The following is a 15774-nucleotide window of genomic DNA, read 5'->3' as shown; positions in this document are numbered from 1 at the left end:
GAAGCAATAGTGTTCGGCAGCTCAAAAAAAGCTTCTATGCACAAGGATATCATTGCTGTAAAATGAACAGAAAGCAAGAAAACAGAGAATTGGAAAAAAAAAAAACATGATCCGACAAAAAAAAAGGTAGAATTTTAACAAAAAAAAGTGGCATCTAAATAAAATTTAAGTTCAAATATCAGGAAAAGCTTGCCGCAACCAACAGTGTTTGATAGATAAAGGAGATAAATAGTACTGAGAAAAATAAGCAAGCTGAATGGAGTCCCTCTAACCTGTAATAGTAAAAATGGATAATTGCATTTTACCCCAAAAGTTTTATTAAGTGCAGATAAAACTTTGCATCTTATTGTCCTAAAACCTCATCAGTTATATTATGTATTTAAGAATTTCAATCATAATATTACACTTGACCAAAATTAGTGAAGATGCATTATCTGTAGCAGCTACAAAATCAGAAACAAGTAAAAAACTGATACCATTATACAAATATCATGCTATGGATTGACGAACAGAACATGCATTTATTAGGAGGTCAGCAAAACCAACAGTTCTTCTCCTGTGAGTACTATTATATAGATGCTTTTCTGGATAAGTCAGCAATACCAACAGTCAGCTTATGATTATGTAAGGCTGGCCAAATTAATGAATGAATCTCCAGAGGAATTTCTCCTAGCTTTTCAGTTTATGAGCTTCATTTTAAAGAATCTAGCATGCATGAGAAAAGTTATAGTCGCAAGAATTAGCAAGATGTCATGATATACTGGCTCTGACGAAAGGAAAAAAAAAGTGCTATGCCTTGCAAGAATCTAGGAGGAAGCAATATATTTTCACCTTGGAGAGATGATATATAATCCATAAGAGTGCTGCAGCATCTTTAAATGATGAGAAGTTGCTGTCCTCTGTTTGTGCTTCTTTATTCTTTCTTTTTCACTGTCAAAGACCACCAATGACTATTGCAAAATTTGAGCTCAGATCAGCTCTTTATTATCCTGCATAAGTAATAACAGGGAAAGACTACGAAAATTCAAATCGATTCTAATGAAAATTTTCTGAAGATAACAATCCCTGTTTCCACAGGGGGAACTAGAATTGAAAGATTACAGCAGGACAACAAAGATGCCACCAAGCCTAGTTGAAAAATTCCTGATGGGACAGAACAGGATTATAAATAGAGATCATTTACTAGTGAATACAACAATGTTTCTTAACCCAATCCTAACAGCAAATACATCCGTATGCAAGAACATAATGAATTCCTATTCTTTTCCTCTATGAATCCCTCAATTTTGTTAATTTTAATATCTACAAATTCAAAGCAGAGCAAAATGTTCCGAAGAAAATATCCATAGGCAGATAATTTGTGAAGCATAATACACCGAAATAATGCCTGTCCGGCAAGATGTTCTTTATCGATATCGAGTAGAATTACAAGTTTCACACCACATTATACTATTTATTAACTTCACAGACAAGTATTGGGTAACACTGCACACTAACACTACGAGTAAATCCCGAGAAAAGAAAATGTAATCACCCTACTCCTCGGAAGGATCTGTAACAAGAAATCGATACGACTTGGAACAACACTCGTGCGTCGATCGTAGAACCAGTAAACTTACACAATGTCAAATTCTGTCTCCTTGGCAGGAAAGAAGCGCCGCATTAGAAGTTGGTAGATGGAGACCAGGCTCCGTGAGAACCAACGGTACAGTAGTTGGCCTGGCTTGTGCAAGAGGGGAAGCATGGCGAGAAGGCAGGACGTGTATGCGACCCAAGTGTGGCGAGGAAGGACGACGATGGAGACGAGGGAGGAGAGAAAGAAACCGACGGATAGGACGCCGATGAGCTCATAGCATCGGGCTATCACGGGATGGTTGGAGAGGAAGGTCGGAGCGGCCCGAGAGGTGCAGAAGCAGAAGATGCCGATGATGGAGAAGACCAAGATGTCCTCCTCGGCACCATTGGTCGAGAGGCGGGGGGAGGCGAGAGCTACGATGGCGCCAACCGCTGTAGCGGCTAATGGGTTGGAAGAAAGTTGAAGTAGAGGTGATGGCGTAGGCTCTGCTTCCTCAAGTCCAGCTCTCGCTGTAAGGGGAATAGAAGACCCCTCCATCAAGGTGGAAGCTAATTGGGAATTAAAGTGTAGTAGGGGGAGGGGGAGGAGGATGAGGAGAGATAGGTGCTTTTGGAAGGACGGGAGGACTGACCATTTTATAGAATCACAAATAAATTTACATATAACACCCTATCTTTTAGTAAAATTATAACAAACCACTGGTGACACACGGTGAGTCGGTGGTCCATGGTGGCAGACTGTGGGAATCAAAAATAAATTTACATATAACACCCTACCTGGTCTACACTGACGTAATCACAAATAAATTTACATATAACACCCTACCTGGTCTACACTGACGTAATCACAAATAAATTTACATATAACATCCTACCTTTTAGTAAAATTATAGCAAACCACTGGTGACAGACCAAATCAAAAATAAATTTACATATAACACCCTACCTTTTAGTAAAATTATAACAGACCACTGGTGGTCTACATTGACGTAATCACAAATAAATTTACATATAACACCCTACCTGATAATCACAAATAAATTTATATATAACACCCTACCTTTTAGTAAAATTATAACAGACCACTGGTGGACGTAATCACAAATAGATTTACATATAACACCCTACCTTTTAGTAAAATTAGAACAAACCACTGGTGGTCTACTGAGTTTGTCTAATGTTACGTCATCGAACCAAAAATAACTTTACATATAACACCCTACCTTTTAGTAAATTATAATTTATATTTTTACTATTTTTAAATTTATTTTTGTTATTTGTTAAATCTTTTTCACCACTCCTTACTTGACTTTTTCAATTAAAATATAATTTCTATTTTGAGTATAATTTAACTAAACATCTGAATTAAGTTATAAATATCGAAATTAAATTATAATCTAAATGATAGAAACTAAAAAGTCATTGATTCTTTTATTGACTAATTGATCATAGTTACCACGAATATTCAACAAACTTAAGTTTCGGAAAGTTACTCAGTTTGTGGTACGTGTATTCTCTTTTGATATAACCCACGAGTCATTACGCACGATCACCTGTAGACATTTTAAAAAAAAATTAAAAAATTGTATATAACATCCTGTGAAAGGGGAGATAGAGATGGAGGGAAGGGAGGTTTAATTTATCGACAATTTTAAAAAAAATTTAGAAAATTTGCACATTACAATCTGAGGGAGGAGGGAGAGACGCTTCTGGAAGGAGGGGAGCAGGGAGGGGGGACTTTATTGCCTCTTATTTGACTTTCCAAAAATTAAAAAATATGATTTTTATTTTAAGTATAACTTAACCGAACATCTGAATTTAGTTATAATCTAAATGATGGAAACTAAAAAGTCATTGATTGTTTTATTGACTAATTGATCATAGTTCCCACGACAGCTAACTTTAAAACCATGAATCTAAATGGAGATAATACAAGTGATCTTTTTGAACTTTACCTAGAAATTTTTGCAGATAAAATACAGAAAGAGAGATATACATTTGGCAGATTAAAGAAACTTTAAGTTTGGGAAAGAAACCAACGTTGCTCACTTGTGATACATGAATTCCCTTTTGATATACCCATGAGTCATTAAGAATAATACAAGTCTAGAAGATAACATTGGTTACGCAAGATTACCTGTGATGCTAACAAGCACCTCAAAAAATAGAAAAAGAAAAGCAGCAGCAGAAACTAGGCGAAGTATGTCTTGAAAAACCTATGCCTATAACTTTAGTTCTCTTAATTTCCTCTTTTATTTTTGCCTTATAATAAGATCATATTATGTTTCACGATGAACTCTACAGGAACAAATGTGCAGCTTGAAAGTTCTTCCAAGTGAAGTAACAAACCCTTGCTACAATTTAGTACTTTCAGATTCCCATTGAAACATTCGTCCAGTCCTGCTGGAACATACATTATTCCACAAATATTTCTATGCAAATTAGACAAGCTAAAGGTGCTAACTTCTTAGCAAGATAGTGTTTGCTCAAACTGACGCACGGGTAGCTCATATAATCAAGTGGTTGCAGACGTCAATGCTCCATGATGAAGTGGCAATTCGAAAAAATTGTTGAGGTTGATCAACACCATCATCTGTGTCCCATTGAAACTCCGCAACTCCGCATACGATGCAAGAACATGGCTACAAGTAGCAGAATTCATGACAATATCAGACTTCAGAAATTTATGAGTTTTTCCCCTTTTCATCAAATGTAATACCAGTGTCACAACATCTGCATGATGACTCTTTCACAAAACCAGATATATACCTGTTTTGCTGCGCAACCTGCACTGCCCGTTCAAAGTAGCTAGAAGCACAATCTTCATCATGGTGCAACTCCCAAACCAATTTAGCATATTGCGACAAAATATCTCCATCACTAGGATCTGCCAGTATAGCACGAGAATAATATTCGTCAGACCTTTGAGCATCTCCCTTGACCTAGTAGAATATATAGAAGCATGAGAAGAATTGCAAGAAATAAAAGCATATTAGTCTATCAGCTAGTAGAACTGCGTATGGACTTTGAATTCTCAACTGCTACATAGAACCAGACAGGATATGCACGTTGTCTAAACAAGATTTATATTATATTTCATATACTTGTTCAAAGTTTCGTAAACAAATACAAATTCATAAATAAACTTATTCAAGGTAATTATTATCTATTACAACTAAATAATAAAACATGAATAAAGTTACAGATATATCCAATTTATATTCAAGATGTGTGTATAAAATTATTTTTTAAAAATATCTTATGCACGAAACCAAATGAGATCTAAGTTGTTGTTACTGTTATCAGAAGAAATACAATCACAATTGTAGTCATTCTTTTTCAACAAGGACAGGAATAAAGAAGAGGGATGAGAGTTCCCTAATTTCTACAATATTCCTATACTTCCTGAATTCTCTTGTTTTAGGTACTAACCAGAACCCCTCGTATTATCATTGCTCTTGCTGATCTTTTGTTTCCATTTCCCCTTTCTTTTCTTTTCTTTTTTTCTAATTTTTCCCGCAAGACTGATCACATTCAATTATTCAGAAACAAAACAATACAAGTAATGAAACTAAAGATCAAGCATGACAAAATCTATCTCAAAAGGACAGAGCATGGACAACTATAAGTATCCACAAAACGATCACAAAATTTCACATAGCCTATCATAACAGAAGTCGTTCGAATCCTATCAACTACTCCAGCAGATAATTGTGATAAAATTAATAACAATAAAATAAGGATTAATCTTTTCAAAGCCTCACAAATATTATTCCTCACAATGTCCTAATAATTTTTGTAAAACTCAACATGCCCAGGGGCTTTACCCTATCGCCATAGACCAAAGGGTCATACGGGTTTCAATATAAGACAGGTTTGATGAGCTCATTATTGCAAAGAGGATTAACAATAGGTAACACAGGCCACACCTTATCAGCAATCACATCATTAGCATGCGACCAGATTTTAGCATAACAATTCGCAAAGAAATTCACAAAACCATTATAGTTATCAATATAAACATTATCGTCACTAAGCAGCGAGACAATATGATTTCTCCTTCTACGAAAAATAGTAGCAGTATGAAAGAATTTAGTATTTCTATCACCTTTTTGGACCCAATAGTTCCTAGACTTCGCCCGCCATTTTCGGTCCACTTGCCTCAAAAGAGCAATATGCCTTCTATAGGCAATTTGGAGCTCTAAGGACTCATTATAGTTAAAGGCACCATCACTGTCCCTAGCCTCCAAGAAATTAATCATATCCCTCACCAGCTTTAAAACATTTTCAATTTTCCCCAAACTATGCTTATTCCAATGCATAACATTAACTTTAGTTTTCTTTAATTTTCTCGAAATACCAATCATAGGATTATCAGACCAACCAGCCCAAGCATTAGCCACAATATTCTTAACATTAGGGTACTCAAACCAAAAATACTCAAAACTAAAAGTCTTTTTTATTCTTTCACGAGGGAGATCAAACGTTAGGAGCAATGGCGCTTGATCAGATCCAATTTTTTCGATGTCTAACAGAACTATGAGGAAAGGATTTAATCTACTCCTCATTGGCTAAGGCCAGGTCCAGCCTAGCCCACACTCTGGCCCTTCTTTCCCAGTTATTACTCCACGTGAAGGGAGGAGGGCCAGCAAAACCAACATCAATTAGAGCATTTTGCGTAAAAAAAGATCTAAATTGACAGACTTTACGACTGAGACAAAACTTTTTACCCCTTTTCTTTTCATCCGCATCCAAAAAAAGGTTAAAATCACTAATAAAACAGCAAGCCTTATTAATTGAGTTTAAAACCTCCAATTTAGCCCCCAGATTACATCTAATGAAATAATTATTACTCGCATAAATCTCTAATATTATCCAAGTGTTGATACCTAGTAATGTAATTGTCGCTTGTATTGCTTGATCATCCGGGCAGAAAGGAGACACTTGAACCATTTCTTGGTCCCAAGCCATTATGATACCCCAAGAGAATCCTCTGCTCGGCACCGCCTCAGTCTTCCATTCTCGCCCTAATTTGCCAGCCAGAAAACCACTTTTAGTAAAGTCTATTTTTGTTTCTAATAGAATAAACATAAACGATTTATACAGTATACTTAGCTCGCGACACTAGTTAATTGTGTCCTGTTTTGAGGCCCCCTGACAATTCCATAATATTATTAACATGGATTAAGAAGAGGTTCTCCCTCCGAGGTATTATTCGCTTTGCCTCCTCATTTCCTTTGGCATAAGGTTCGGATCCGCTTTTCTTCACCTTCTTTCGAAAAACTTTTCGAGCCACTTCTAGACTTCCACTTGCCTCCCCAGCTCTTCTGATAGGCTTTCTTCCACCCGTTGCAGTGTCCATGCTTTCTCAATTCTCCTCTTGCTCCTTCTCGGCCCACTCATCATGAGACTCCTCCATGACTTGCACCTCCTGCCCTCTATGTTCAAGGCTCCGCATCCCTATTAGGGCTTCTCTCGCGTTTTCTGCGATCATGGTATGGTTGTCCATATCCATCTCCTCACCCCTTGTAGTGCTCCCACTCGCCCGGGTGGAATCCTCCTGAGTCACTATCCCTTCTACTACCAAGGGTTCAAGGCTCGCCTTACAGCCTCCTAGATCAACCTTAGCAGCCGAAGTGTGCTGACTAGGTTTTTCCCTTCCTGGGCTAGTGACAGCCTGTCTCCGTGAAGGGACAATGATGAGGTTAAACTTACCAACCTTGACCCTAGATGTACTCAGGCTGAGCGTGCTCAGGTCTAGGGATGCATCACCTCCCTTCCCTCCCATCTGATCATCTTCACCTAGCTCATTCATAGTCGGGTGGGCTTTACTTGCCCGAGATGGCACTTCCTCGACTTCTCCTATCTCCGTAACCGACATATCTTTAGCGTTTTTTAAAAGTTGCCTCGAATCTCTAAAGCCAAACACTCCACCTAGCTAACCTGGAGCATCTAATGGCTCTATATCGATCACCTTAATCCCATCATCCTTTACTAGGGCGGCACCACTCCTCTCCTTTTCCTTCTCCTCCACAAACATCCCCCTGATGAAGTGCAAGGCTTGTGGCTCAAGGAGCTGTCAACCACTCCCTAAGCCCTCCCTGCGCTAGGCTTCGTCAGCGAGGCTCTAGGCCCCTCAACACCTTTCCCCCCACGCCAATCGTTAGAAAACCCCCCCTTGATCCTCTCATGCGGCGTCACCACCTTATGCCCCTCTCCCTGGCATGTGACTTCCTTTAGTCAATTCATTCTGAGTTGGCTCGGCCTCTCCTAGCCTGGATTCCGAGTTACTCCTTTCTCGCACGCCTAAGTTGGACTCACGAGTCATCCGCCCTTGTCCACTACCACCTCTGTTGCATCCACTTCTATGGGTTCCACGCAAGTTGTTCCGGCCTCTTGCCCTTTCAACCCCCAGCTAGGGGCTAAAGCGTAGCTCATCCTGCTTCCCATTGTCGCCTTTGCTTCCCTCCTGCACACTAAAAAGTTCCTGGTTAGTAGCACCTGTTTGGGAAGAGATCCCGCCCCTGCGATCTAACACGAGGCGTCTTCCTCTTTGGGAGGGTCCGACAGGTTAGATGCTCGATGCCCAATCCTCCCACAAGCAAAGCAAAATATCGGTAGGTCCTCATAGGTGAGCTTCACCTAAACCTTCTTCATCCCTATTCCCACCGACAGAACTTGCCGCAAAGGCTTAGATAGATCAAGATCAATACACATGCGAGCATATTGACATCTTGCTCTAGATATCATAATCTCATCTACCCTGAGTAGGTGGCCTATCTGGGCGGCTATGTTGGTAAATATTTTCAGGCGCCAATATTCCTGAGGCAAATCAATGAATCTCACCCACACTAGAGCCAATTTAACCACCTCCTCGGAGGCTTTGAAATCAAGCTTCCACGGGATAAGATTTAAAACTTAACCTCTAATATTCCAAGGTCCCTCAGTAAGAAATCTCATCATGTCTTCCTTCGAGGCTAGGCAGAACAGGTAGAACCCATCCGTCAAATCGAAAGCAAGGAACGGAGCAATCACTGGCCAGATTTTCACCAATATTCCCCTAAGGATTTTAATAGGAATAGACTTACTAAGAAACTTACCATGAAGTCCAAACCTCCATTCTGCATGACTTTGCTCCATCATCTCAAGATCAATCTCAATCGAGTCTTCCTCCTCTTCCTTGCTTATCATCTCCAGTATGTAATTTGCTATCGTGCACGGCGGTCTTGGCCTTATCCTAAGGTTCGCCGGGATGTTTCCTTTAGCCACTTGAGCCTAAGTTCTAGGTGGAACTCCTCCCTGTTGGACAGGCTGGGTGGTGGCTTCTTTTGCCTCACCATTCTTCAAATTTCTCTCTCCCCCCTCTGATGTACCATTTACCTCCTTAGCATTAACCAGATCACTTAGTTTCTTACCCTACCCATCCTCCAACACTCCTTTCCCCTTAGGGTCAGGTGGTTGTGGAGGGGCTGGCTTTGGTGAAGTCAAGGATTCGACTTCACCCATAAGGGCAACACTTAGAGTAAAAAACAAGCAGGATTCAGCTAACCCTAGCAAAGCAGTAAAGACACACTTCTTTATTATTATTAACATCTCACTGTATGACTACTTACATTTATTTTTTATTGGCTTAAAAATATCTCGGTTTGAATTCAACTTAGTAGTTGAGTTAGATTTAACTTAGTAGTTGTTGAAAAATTACTATGTTACTTTTATGAAAACTAAATAATTAAAGCACCTCTAAGTAAAGTTGTCTATCCAAACATGGGTGACAAAAGTTGACTCGGCCTGATAACCTGACACGATAACTCAATTTTTAAACAAATTTGAGTTTAGTCTAATTGGGTTTGATTTATAAAAGGGTCAATCCGTCTAACCTGATTATTAAATATGTTGTGTTCATATTTATTATCTCAACCCGATTAATCCATTTTACGACCCGACCTACCAACCCGTTAATGACCTGCCAACTCGTTTGTGACATAATAATCTGTTTCTGACCCGATTAATCTATTTATAACTTGAATAAACTCATTTACATTTTGAAAAAAAAAATTTCTAACCCAAATAACTTATAAAAATTTAGATATTTTGACACCCAATGACTCATTTATGACCAATGTAACCCGTTTAATAAATGGATCATGTTATTGTTTAAAAATTCTATCCCGTTTAATAAATGAATTATATTCGTGTTTACATTAATATGATCCTATCCAAACCCCACTCGACTCAAACCTGGCTAATACTAACCAATTCTCAACCCTATATCCAAAGAGGTAATGATACTATCACAATATGAATACGGATATTAATTTATAAAAAGTTGTTCTAGTCATTTAGACACTGTTAATTTTTCTCATCTATATAATAATCATTGATTAAATGTACTAGTAAAATTGTGCTTTTAAGAAAACAAAAAGAAAAATAGAGACGTTGAAAAATAAATACTCTAGTTATAAGGTGGTAATGATAATAAAAGCAAAAAAAATTATGGTGTTTTTAAATAAATTTGTCTTGAAAGTACTATTTTGGTAAGATCATGCATGCATGGTTTGATACTATAAGCCCCTTTTATTAAAAGACAAGTTGGCCAATATCTTTTCCATTCACTTTATAGGTCACGAGTAGATGAGACTGACCATAATTTTGAGGATGCTTTTTGGAGTCTTAATTTTCTCCTTTGTCCTTATGGGTGGCAAATATTGATCCGACTTGATAACCTAACACGATAACTTGACTTCTAATCGAGTTTGAGTTTAGTCTAATCAGGTCCGAATCGTAAATGGGTCAACCCGCCTATAACCCGATTAATAATCGGGTCTTGTTCAGGTTTATACTAACGACTCGTTTTAAGTAACGGGTCAGGTCAACCCGCTAACCCGCAACTCATTAATATATATAAATAAAATTTCTAACCTACCCTACCCCATCTCAGATCTCACACTCTCACCATCTCATTCTCACCCAGCCCCCCGTCAATCCACCCCTCCACTGTCTACCTCTCACTCTCCACAACCAGCAAGCCCCCTCCTCGGCTACCTCTCACTCCCCTCTCCAGCAACATCTAGCAAGCCGCTCTCCCTCTTCCCTCCCGTCCGTTACCTTTCACAATCATCTTTGGTGATTCATTGAAAAAAAAAGAACCTCCTCTTCGGCTAAAACCCCACCCTTCGAGGCTCCCTCCACTATCTTTCACTCTCCTCCGACCGCCTCTTTGGTTGCATCAATCGGATCTTTTTTTGCCTCGTCTTCCTTAGCAAATTTGAGATCTATGGGACATTAGAGGAGCAACCTCCTCTCCGGCGTCATCCTAACCCTCCTTGCCTCTTAGTCTCGGTCTCCGTCTCTAGCCGCATCGACCAACTTTCCCACCTCGTCTTTCTCGGTAGATCCAAAGCTCGCCACTACAGGAGCCAGAGTTGGGACTCCATCGCCATAGAGGTCTGCTCCTGGAACCTTGCTGCCACCGATACCTCGATCTCCACCACCGCTTCGACAACTCTTGCGAAGCCTTCACCGCTGGATGCCAAGGATCTGGATTTGTGTTAATTGTGTGATTTTTTTTTGTTAGCTTGGTTAGTAAAATTGTAAACCGATGATGTATTAATTGGTGATCTGTGTTGTGTTAATGGGTGGTTAATCTTGTCATGTGTGAAATGTAAACAGGTTAATCGTGTCGTGTAAACGAGTTAAATATATGTATAAAAGAAGATAATTATTTATTAACCGGGTTAATTGGGTCGTGTCATGTTACTCATTTAATAAACGGATCATATTCATATTTGTACTATCTTGACCTAACCAGAATCTGACCTAACCCAAACCCAACTAACCCGACCCGATTGCTACTCCTATTTGTCCTTAGAGAAGACAAGATCTTTCTCAGGTCCACGAGCGCAAGTTGGATCCACACAAGATCCAAACAACATAGAAAAATCGGGTACACATTTTGAGTCCGAGTTAGGAAAGAGGATAGAGTATCACACTAGTTTCATATGCTCTAAATTCTTGGGCTTGTTTGGCCAGATGGAATAAGACTTTTATTTCAAAATAAATTCTCTTTACTTAATAATAAATATGTCAAACAAGGGATAAGATTTTGGAATAGAAAAATGGAATAAAATTTCTTCTTTCAAATAAATTCTATGTTTTGCTTGGGATAAAAGTTTTGGTGTAACTCATCCACTTAAACCCATTTACCCTCTTGGTATTATTAAAATACTCATATATTGTGATTTAAATTCGGTTGAACAATGTAATTTGACTAAAATAAATTTGATAATATATGTAGTGAAAAATATTTTGACATGAAATATCCAATAATTATAATTTTATTTTTATTTATATTGTATAAATTATGATGTATTAAGTTAAATTATTTTTATCTAATAATGGTAAAAATAGCTTTTTTTTAAGATAACATAGTATTTATAAAATAAAATTATATTTATATATTTAATTTTAAATTTATTCCTATCTTTCTTAACAAGAAAATAAATGTACACTGACATTCAACTAAGAAAAGAAAATTAAAGAACAATTTGATCATTTCTATCCCTTATTCTAACTATCACAATAAAAAAACTATCTTAGCCCTATATTTTTGTTCCAGTACTTATTCATTTTTTTTACAACTAAACTAAATTATAATTAAAATAATTTTTTCTTTATTTCAAAATAAATTCTTATTTTATTCCAATTATAATATTTTTATTCTACAACAAAACAAGGCCCCTTGGGTCCAAACTCATTAGTATAGCTATTCAAGAGCGCACCAACTGGCGAGCAACTCAAACTTGATTCAGATAAGTTGACCTTAGCTTGCTCGAACTCAGCTCAAATGAGCACATATAGATAGATTTATAGATCTTACAAACCTTTTACATCTGCAAGCAAGTAGTGTTGGTCTGAGCTCTTCGCCTCTTCCTTTATGCTGCAGAGTCCACCGTTGCATCTAAAAATTTATGGATGTAGAAATTAATGTTCATAATTGACAGACAAATTAAAAGGAAGAGTCAGAGGGTTGCATTTTGTAGTTTCGGCTCAAGAAACACGAGCACCTCTCCAGAGATTTTCCCTAGATATTCAAGAAGTCTAGGAAATAAGTAAATATGAGTGGTCTTCATCTTTGAAGAATAGATAACTACTACCACCGAGTACTTTGGACAAAGCAAGTAGATCTTTTCACATTTAATCCATATTCATTTAGAGACCAGAAAAGGGGTATAGCAATCTAGATGATAATATGAACATTTCAAATGACCGCAAAGTATTGGCAATAGACTATAGGAAAATTCACTAGACATCTTCTCAAAAGAATGAAGATTCCATAGACATGTAGAATAATAATGAGTAAATAACACTATATGAGGCTGGCTTACTTATAAATAATGTTATAAAATAACAATTAGTTGACATTTTGATGATGTTCAAAGTTTAGACTGTAAATAAAACTGTGACGGAATTGTCATTGAATGCATCTCCTACAATATCTTCCAGGATGAACAATTTATCGAACACTAATTTACAGTAGCATTGACTAATCTAGCCTTGAACTCTCAAACAGGATATAACCAGTAAGAATAATAGGAATACCTAACATAGGCAACTCCAAATGGAAAAGTCCTTGCAATAGGTTATTGAGGCTTATGAATCTGTAATCAACAATTCTAAGGATAAGATGGAAGGTTTTAGGAACTAAATCAACAAGGGTATTTCTCAAATAGATCAAGAATACAGGTGCGCAGTTGGAATTCTTATGCATTACATGCTTCAATCAAGAGTATGAAAGTTTCACTACTATTGACAAAGAGCGGATCTACCTACTCTGGCAGAACTTTTTGTTGTAGTAAATACTTTTGACCTCTGCTTACAATCAGAAGAATATCCATGAGCACATATCAACAAATTTGCTCTTTCTTCTTCTTGATGAACAAAATATTGTAAGTGGAAAAACTACCTATACAGATGTAGACGTGTAATTATGTTTGCATCAGCAATATTACTGGTAAATGTGAAAAAAGCATTAGTATGTGGCCTGAGAGTTTACCATTTTCACCAAATCTGAAAGCACACCAGCTCATCAATGAAGGTAAAGAATTAGGACCTGCCAAGAGAATTAGAAATTGAGTGGCATAAAATATTAATGGGGGCAAATCTGAGATCTTTTAATTGATTTATCAGTTAGAATTATGATATTCTAGAACAATCAATTGGCCAACATAGACGTAGACCATTCAACAGTAGCTATTTGAAGGAGAACAATGTATATATATATTGCTCAGGACAGACATATCTGTGGTTGCACTGATAGATAGAGCAGCATCTCCAGCAGTGTTCGATATTCTTCAGCTAACTCTGTAATCAAGATCTAGATGAAATCACTTGAAGCATATCATGCCAAATTATAGCTTGAAATCAAGACCAAGCACATTAACCTAGTTCAACATTCTCTATCGTATGGACATAAAAAAGATATAAGTAAGCTTGTTTAGTTTCACCTCTGTCAAGCATCCACCAATCCAGCCAACAAGTACAACCCAACAGATCTTGTCTATGATATCTGCTCATGCTTCCATTGTCCAGCTAACTCTTCCAGGACCTTATAAATCTCGTCTGACACTGGGTGGAGTTTATTACCAGAATAAAACTGGTGAGTCTTGTTATCCACCTCAATCCAACTGCAACCAGGTAATTTCTTCCCTCCCATCTTCTTCATAACCGTTCTCACCTTTCCCATCTCTTCCCACATGCCACATTCACTATACAGGTTTGCCAACATTACACCATAATCAGTATTATTTGGATCAATCTCCAACAACTTTCTAACAGCGAATTCTGCTAGCTCTGTTACCCGATAAATCCTACAACCATTGAGCAAAGATCCCCACACGACCTCATCAGGTTCTATTCTCATATCCTTGACAATCTTCATTGCATCTTCAAAGCGTCCAGCCCGACCAAGAAGGTCTATGACACAGCCATAATGCTCAATCTCTGGCTCAATCTGGTAGTCACGACTCATTGACTCAAAATAACTGAGGCCTTCATCAATGAATCCTCCATGGGTGCATGCATTTAGTAGCCCCACAAAAGTAACTTCGTCGGGTTTAACCCCTTGAAGCTTCATCTCATGGAAGGATACTATTGCACTCTCGCTGTGCCCATGGAGCGCAAGACAATTGATCATAGAATTCCAGGTTGTCAGGCTCCTGTCAGACAAAACATTGAATATCCATCTTGCTTCCTTCAAGTTACCACATTTTCCATACATATCAATCAACCCATTCAAAACGAATGAATTAAAACCAATACGGTTCCTGTAGATGTAACCGTGTACTAATTTCCCCAGCCGAAGCATTCCAAGGTGCCCGCAAGTTGAGAGCACGCAAGAGACTGTAGTCTGATTAGGCCCTGCTCCCTCAACAACCATCCTCTGGAAAAGTGAAACTACATCAGAAAACAGTCCATTCTGTGCGCAACCTGCGACCACCGCATTCCACGAAGGCACATCCCTCTCATGCATTTCCTCAAATAAAGACATCGCATTTGCCATCTTACCCACCCGTGCATAACCAGAAATCATCGCCGTCCGAGACACCACATTTCTCTCACTCAATCCATCAAACAGCAAACGTGCAGTGTGAAGATCAGCAAACCTTGCGTACACATCAAGAAGTGACGTCTGCACCACATTATACCCCTCAAATCCACTTTTGACAACATGGGTATGGACCAATTTCATCAAGTTTAGACCCGCGTCATGGGAGGGGAACAAAGCTCTCAGAACAAGAGGATAAATGAACTCATTAGGCCGAGGGTGGCCGCGTCGCAGCATGCGATTGAAGAGATCGAGAACGGAGCCGGCGTCGCAAATTGACGAATAGGCGGTGAGCATGGCGGTGTAGAGGAAGACATTGGGCGCCGCGAGGCTGTCAAAGATGGAGCGGGCATAGCGGAGGTCGGCGAGGACGAGGGAGCAGAAGCGGACGAGTTTGAAAGAGACGAATTGGGACTGGCCGTGGCCGGAGGTGATGAGGCGGGACTGGAGCTGCTTGAGATGGTCGAGGTGAGTGCATCTCCCAAGGAGGGAAAGGACTTGATTTTTGGAGTTGGTGTGAGGGATGGGGTTGGGAAGCATCTTAGAGTGAGTTTGAGACTCTAGTACTTAGAGGGAGCCATCTGTTACAATCCAAC

At 38.6% G+C, this 15774-nt stretch overlaps 1 protein-coding gene across 6 annotated transcripts; it reads right to left on the bottom strand.

Annotated features, from left to right (window-relative positions):
- Positions 1 to 3911: 3911 nt before the first annotated feature.
- On the bottom strand, positions 3912 to 15774 carry LOC140784821 (pentatricopeptide repeat-containing protein At1g33350-like). 6 transcript variants are annotated; one of them, XM_073132403.1, is made up of 8 exons: positions 14079 to 14098; positions 13870 to 13935; positions 13628 to 13684; positions 13401 to 13443; positions 12456 to 12532; positions 6465 to 6602; positions 4345 to 4462; positions 3912 to 4217 (listed from the first exon to the last, which is right to left on the bottom strand). In XM_073132403.1, the coding sequence occupies exons 1-8, from the start codon at positions 14089 to 14091 to the stop codon at positions 4091 to 4093; spliced, it is 639 nt and encodes a 212-aa protein (XP_072988504.1). In that variant the 5' UTR covers positions 14092 to 14098; the 3' UTR covers positions 3912 to 4090. The 6 variants fall into 6 exon arrangements, with proteins under 6 accessions (XP_072988504.1, XP_072988500.1, XP_072988499.1 ...); XM_073132399.1 differs by lacking the exon at positions 6465 to 6602 and having other exon boundaries at positions 4345 to 4517; positions 13401 to 13537; positions 14079 to 15774; XM_073132398.1 differs by lacking the exons at positions 6465 to 6602; positions 13401 to 13443 and having other exon boundaries at positions 4345 to 4517; positions 14079 to 15774.

This window comes from Typha latifolia, chromosome 3 (assembly GCF_019914945.1).
Source record: "Typha latifolia isolate L0001 chromosome 3, TyphaL0001v2, whole genome shotgun sequence".
NCBI classification, from domain to species: Eukaryota; Viridiplantae; Streptophyta; class Magnoliopsida; order Poales; family Typhaceae; genus Typha; species Typha latifolia.
The sequence above is the reverse complement of the archived record's forward strand: the minus strand, read 5'-3'. Positions and strand labels throughout refer to the sequence as shown.

Coding starts and splice junctions, on each gene's coding strand:
- LOC140784821 (XM_073132399.1), bottom strand. CDS start 15,718: ATGCTTCCCAACCCCATCCCTCACACCAACTCCAAAAATCAAGTCCTT.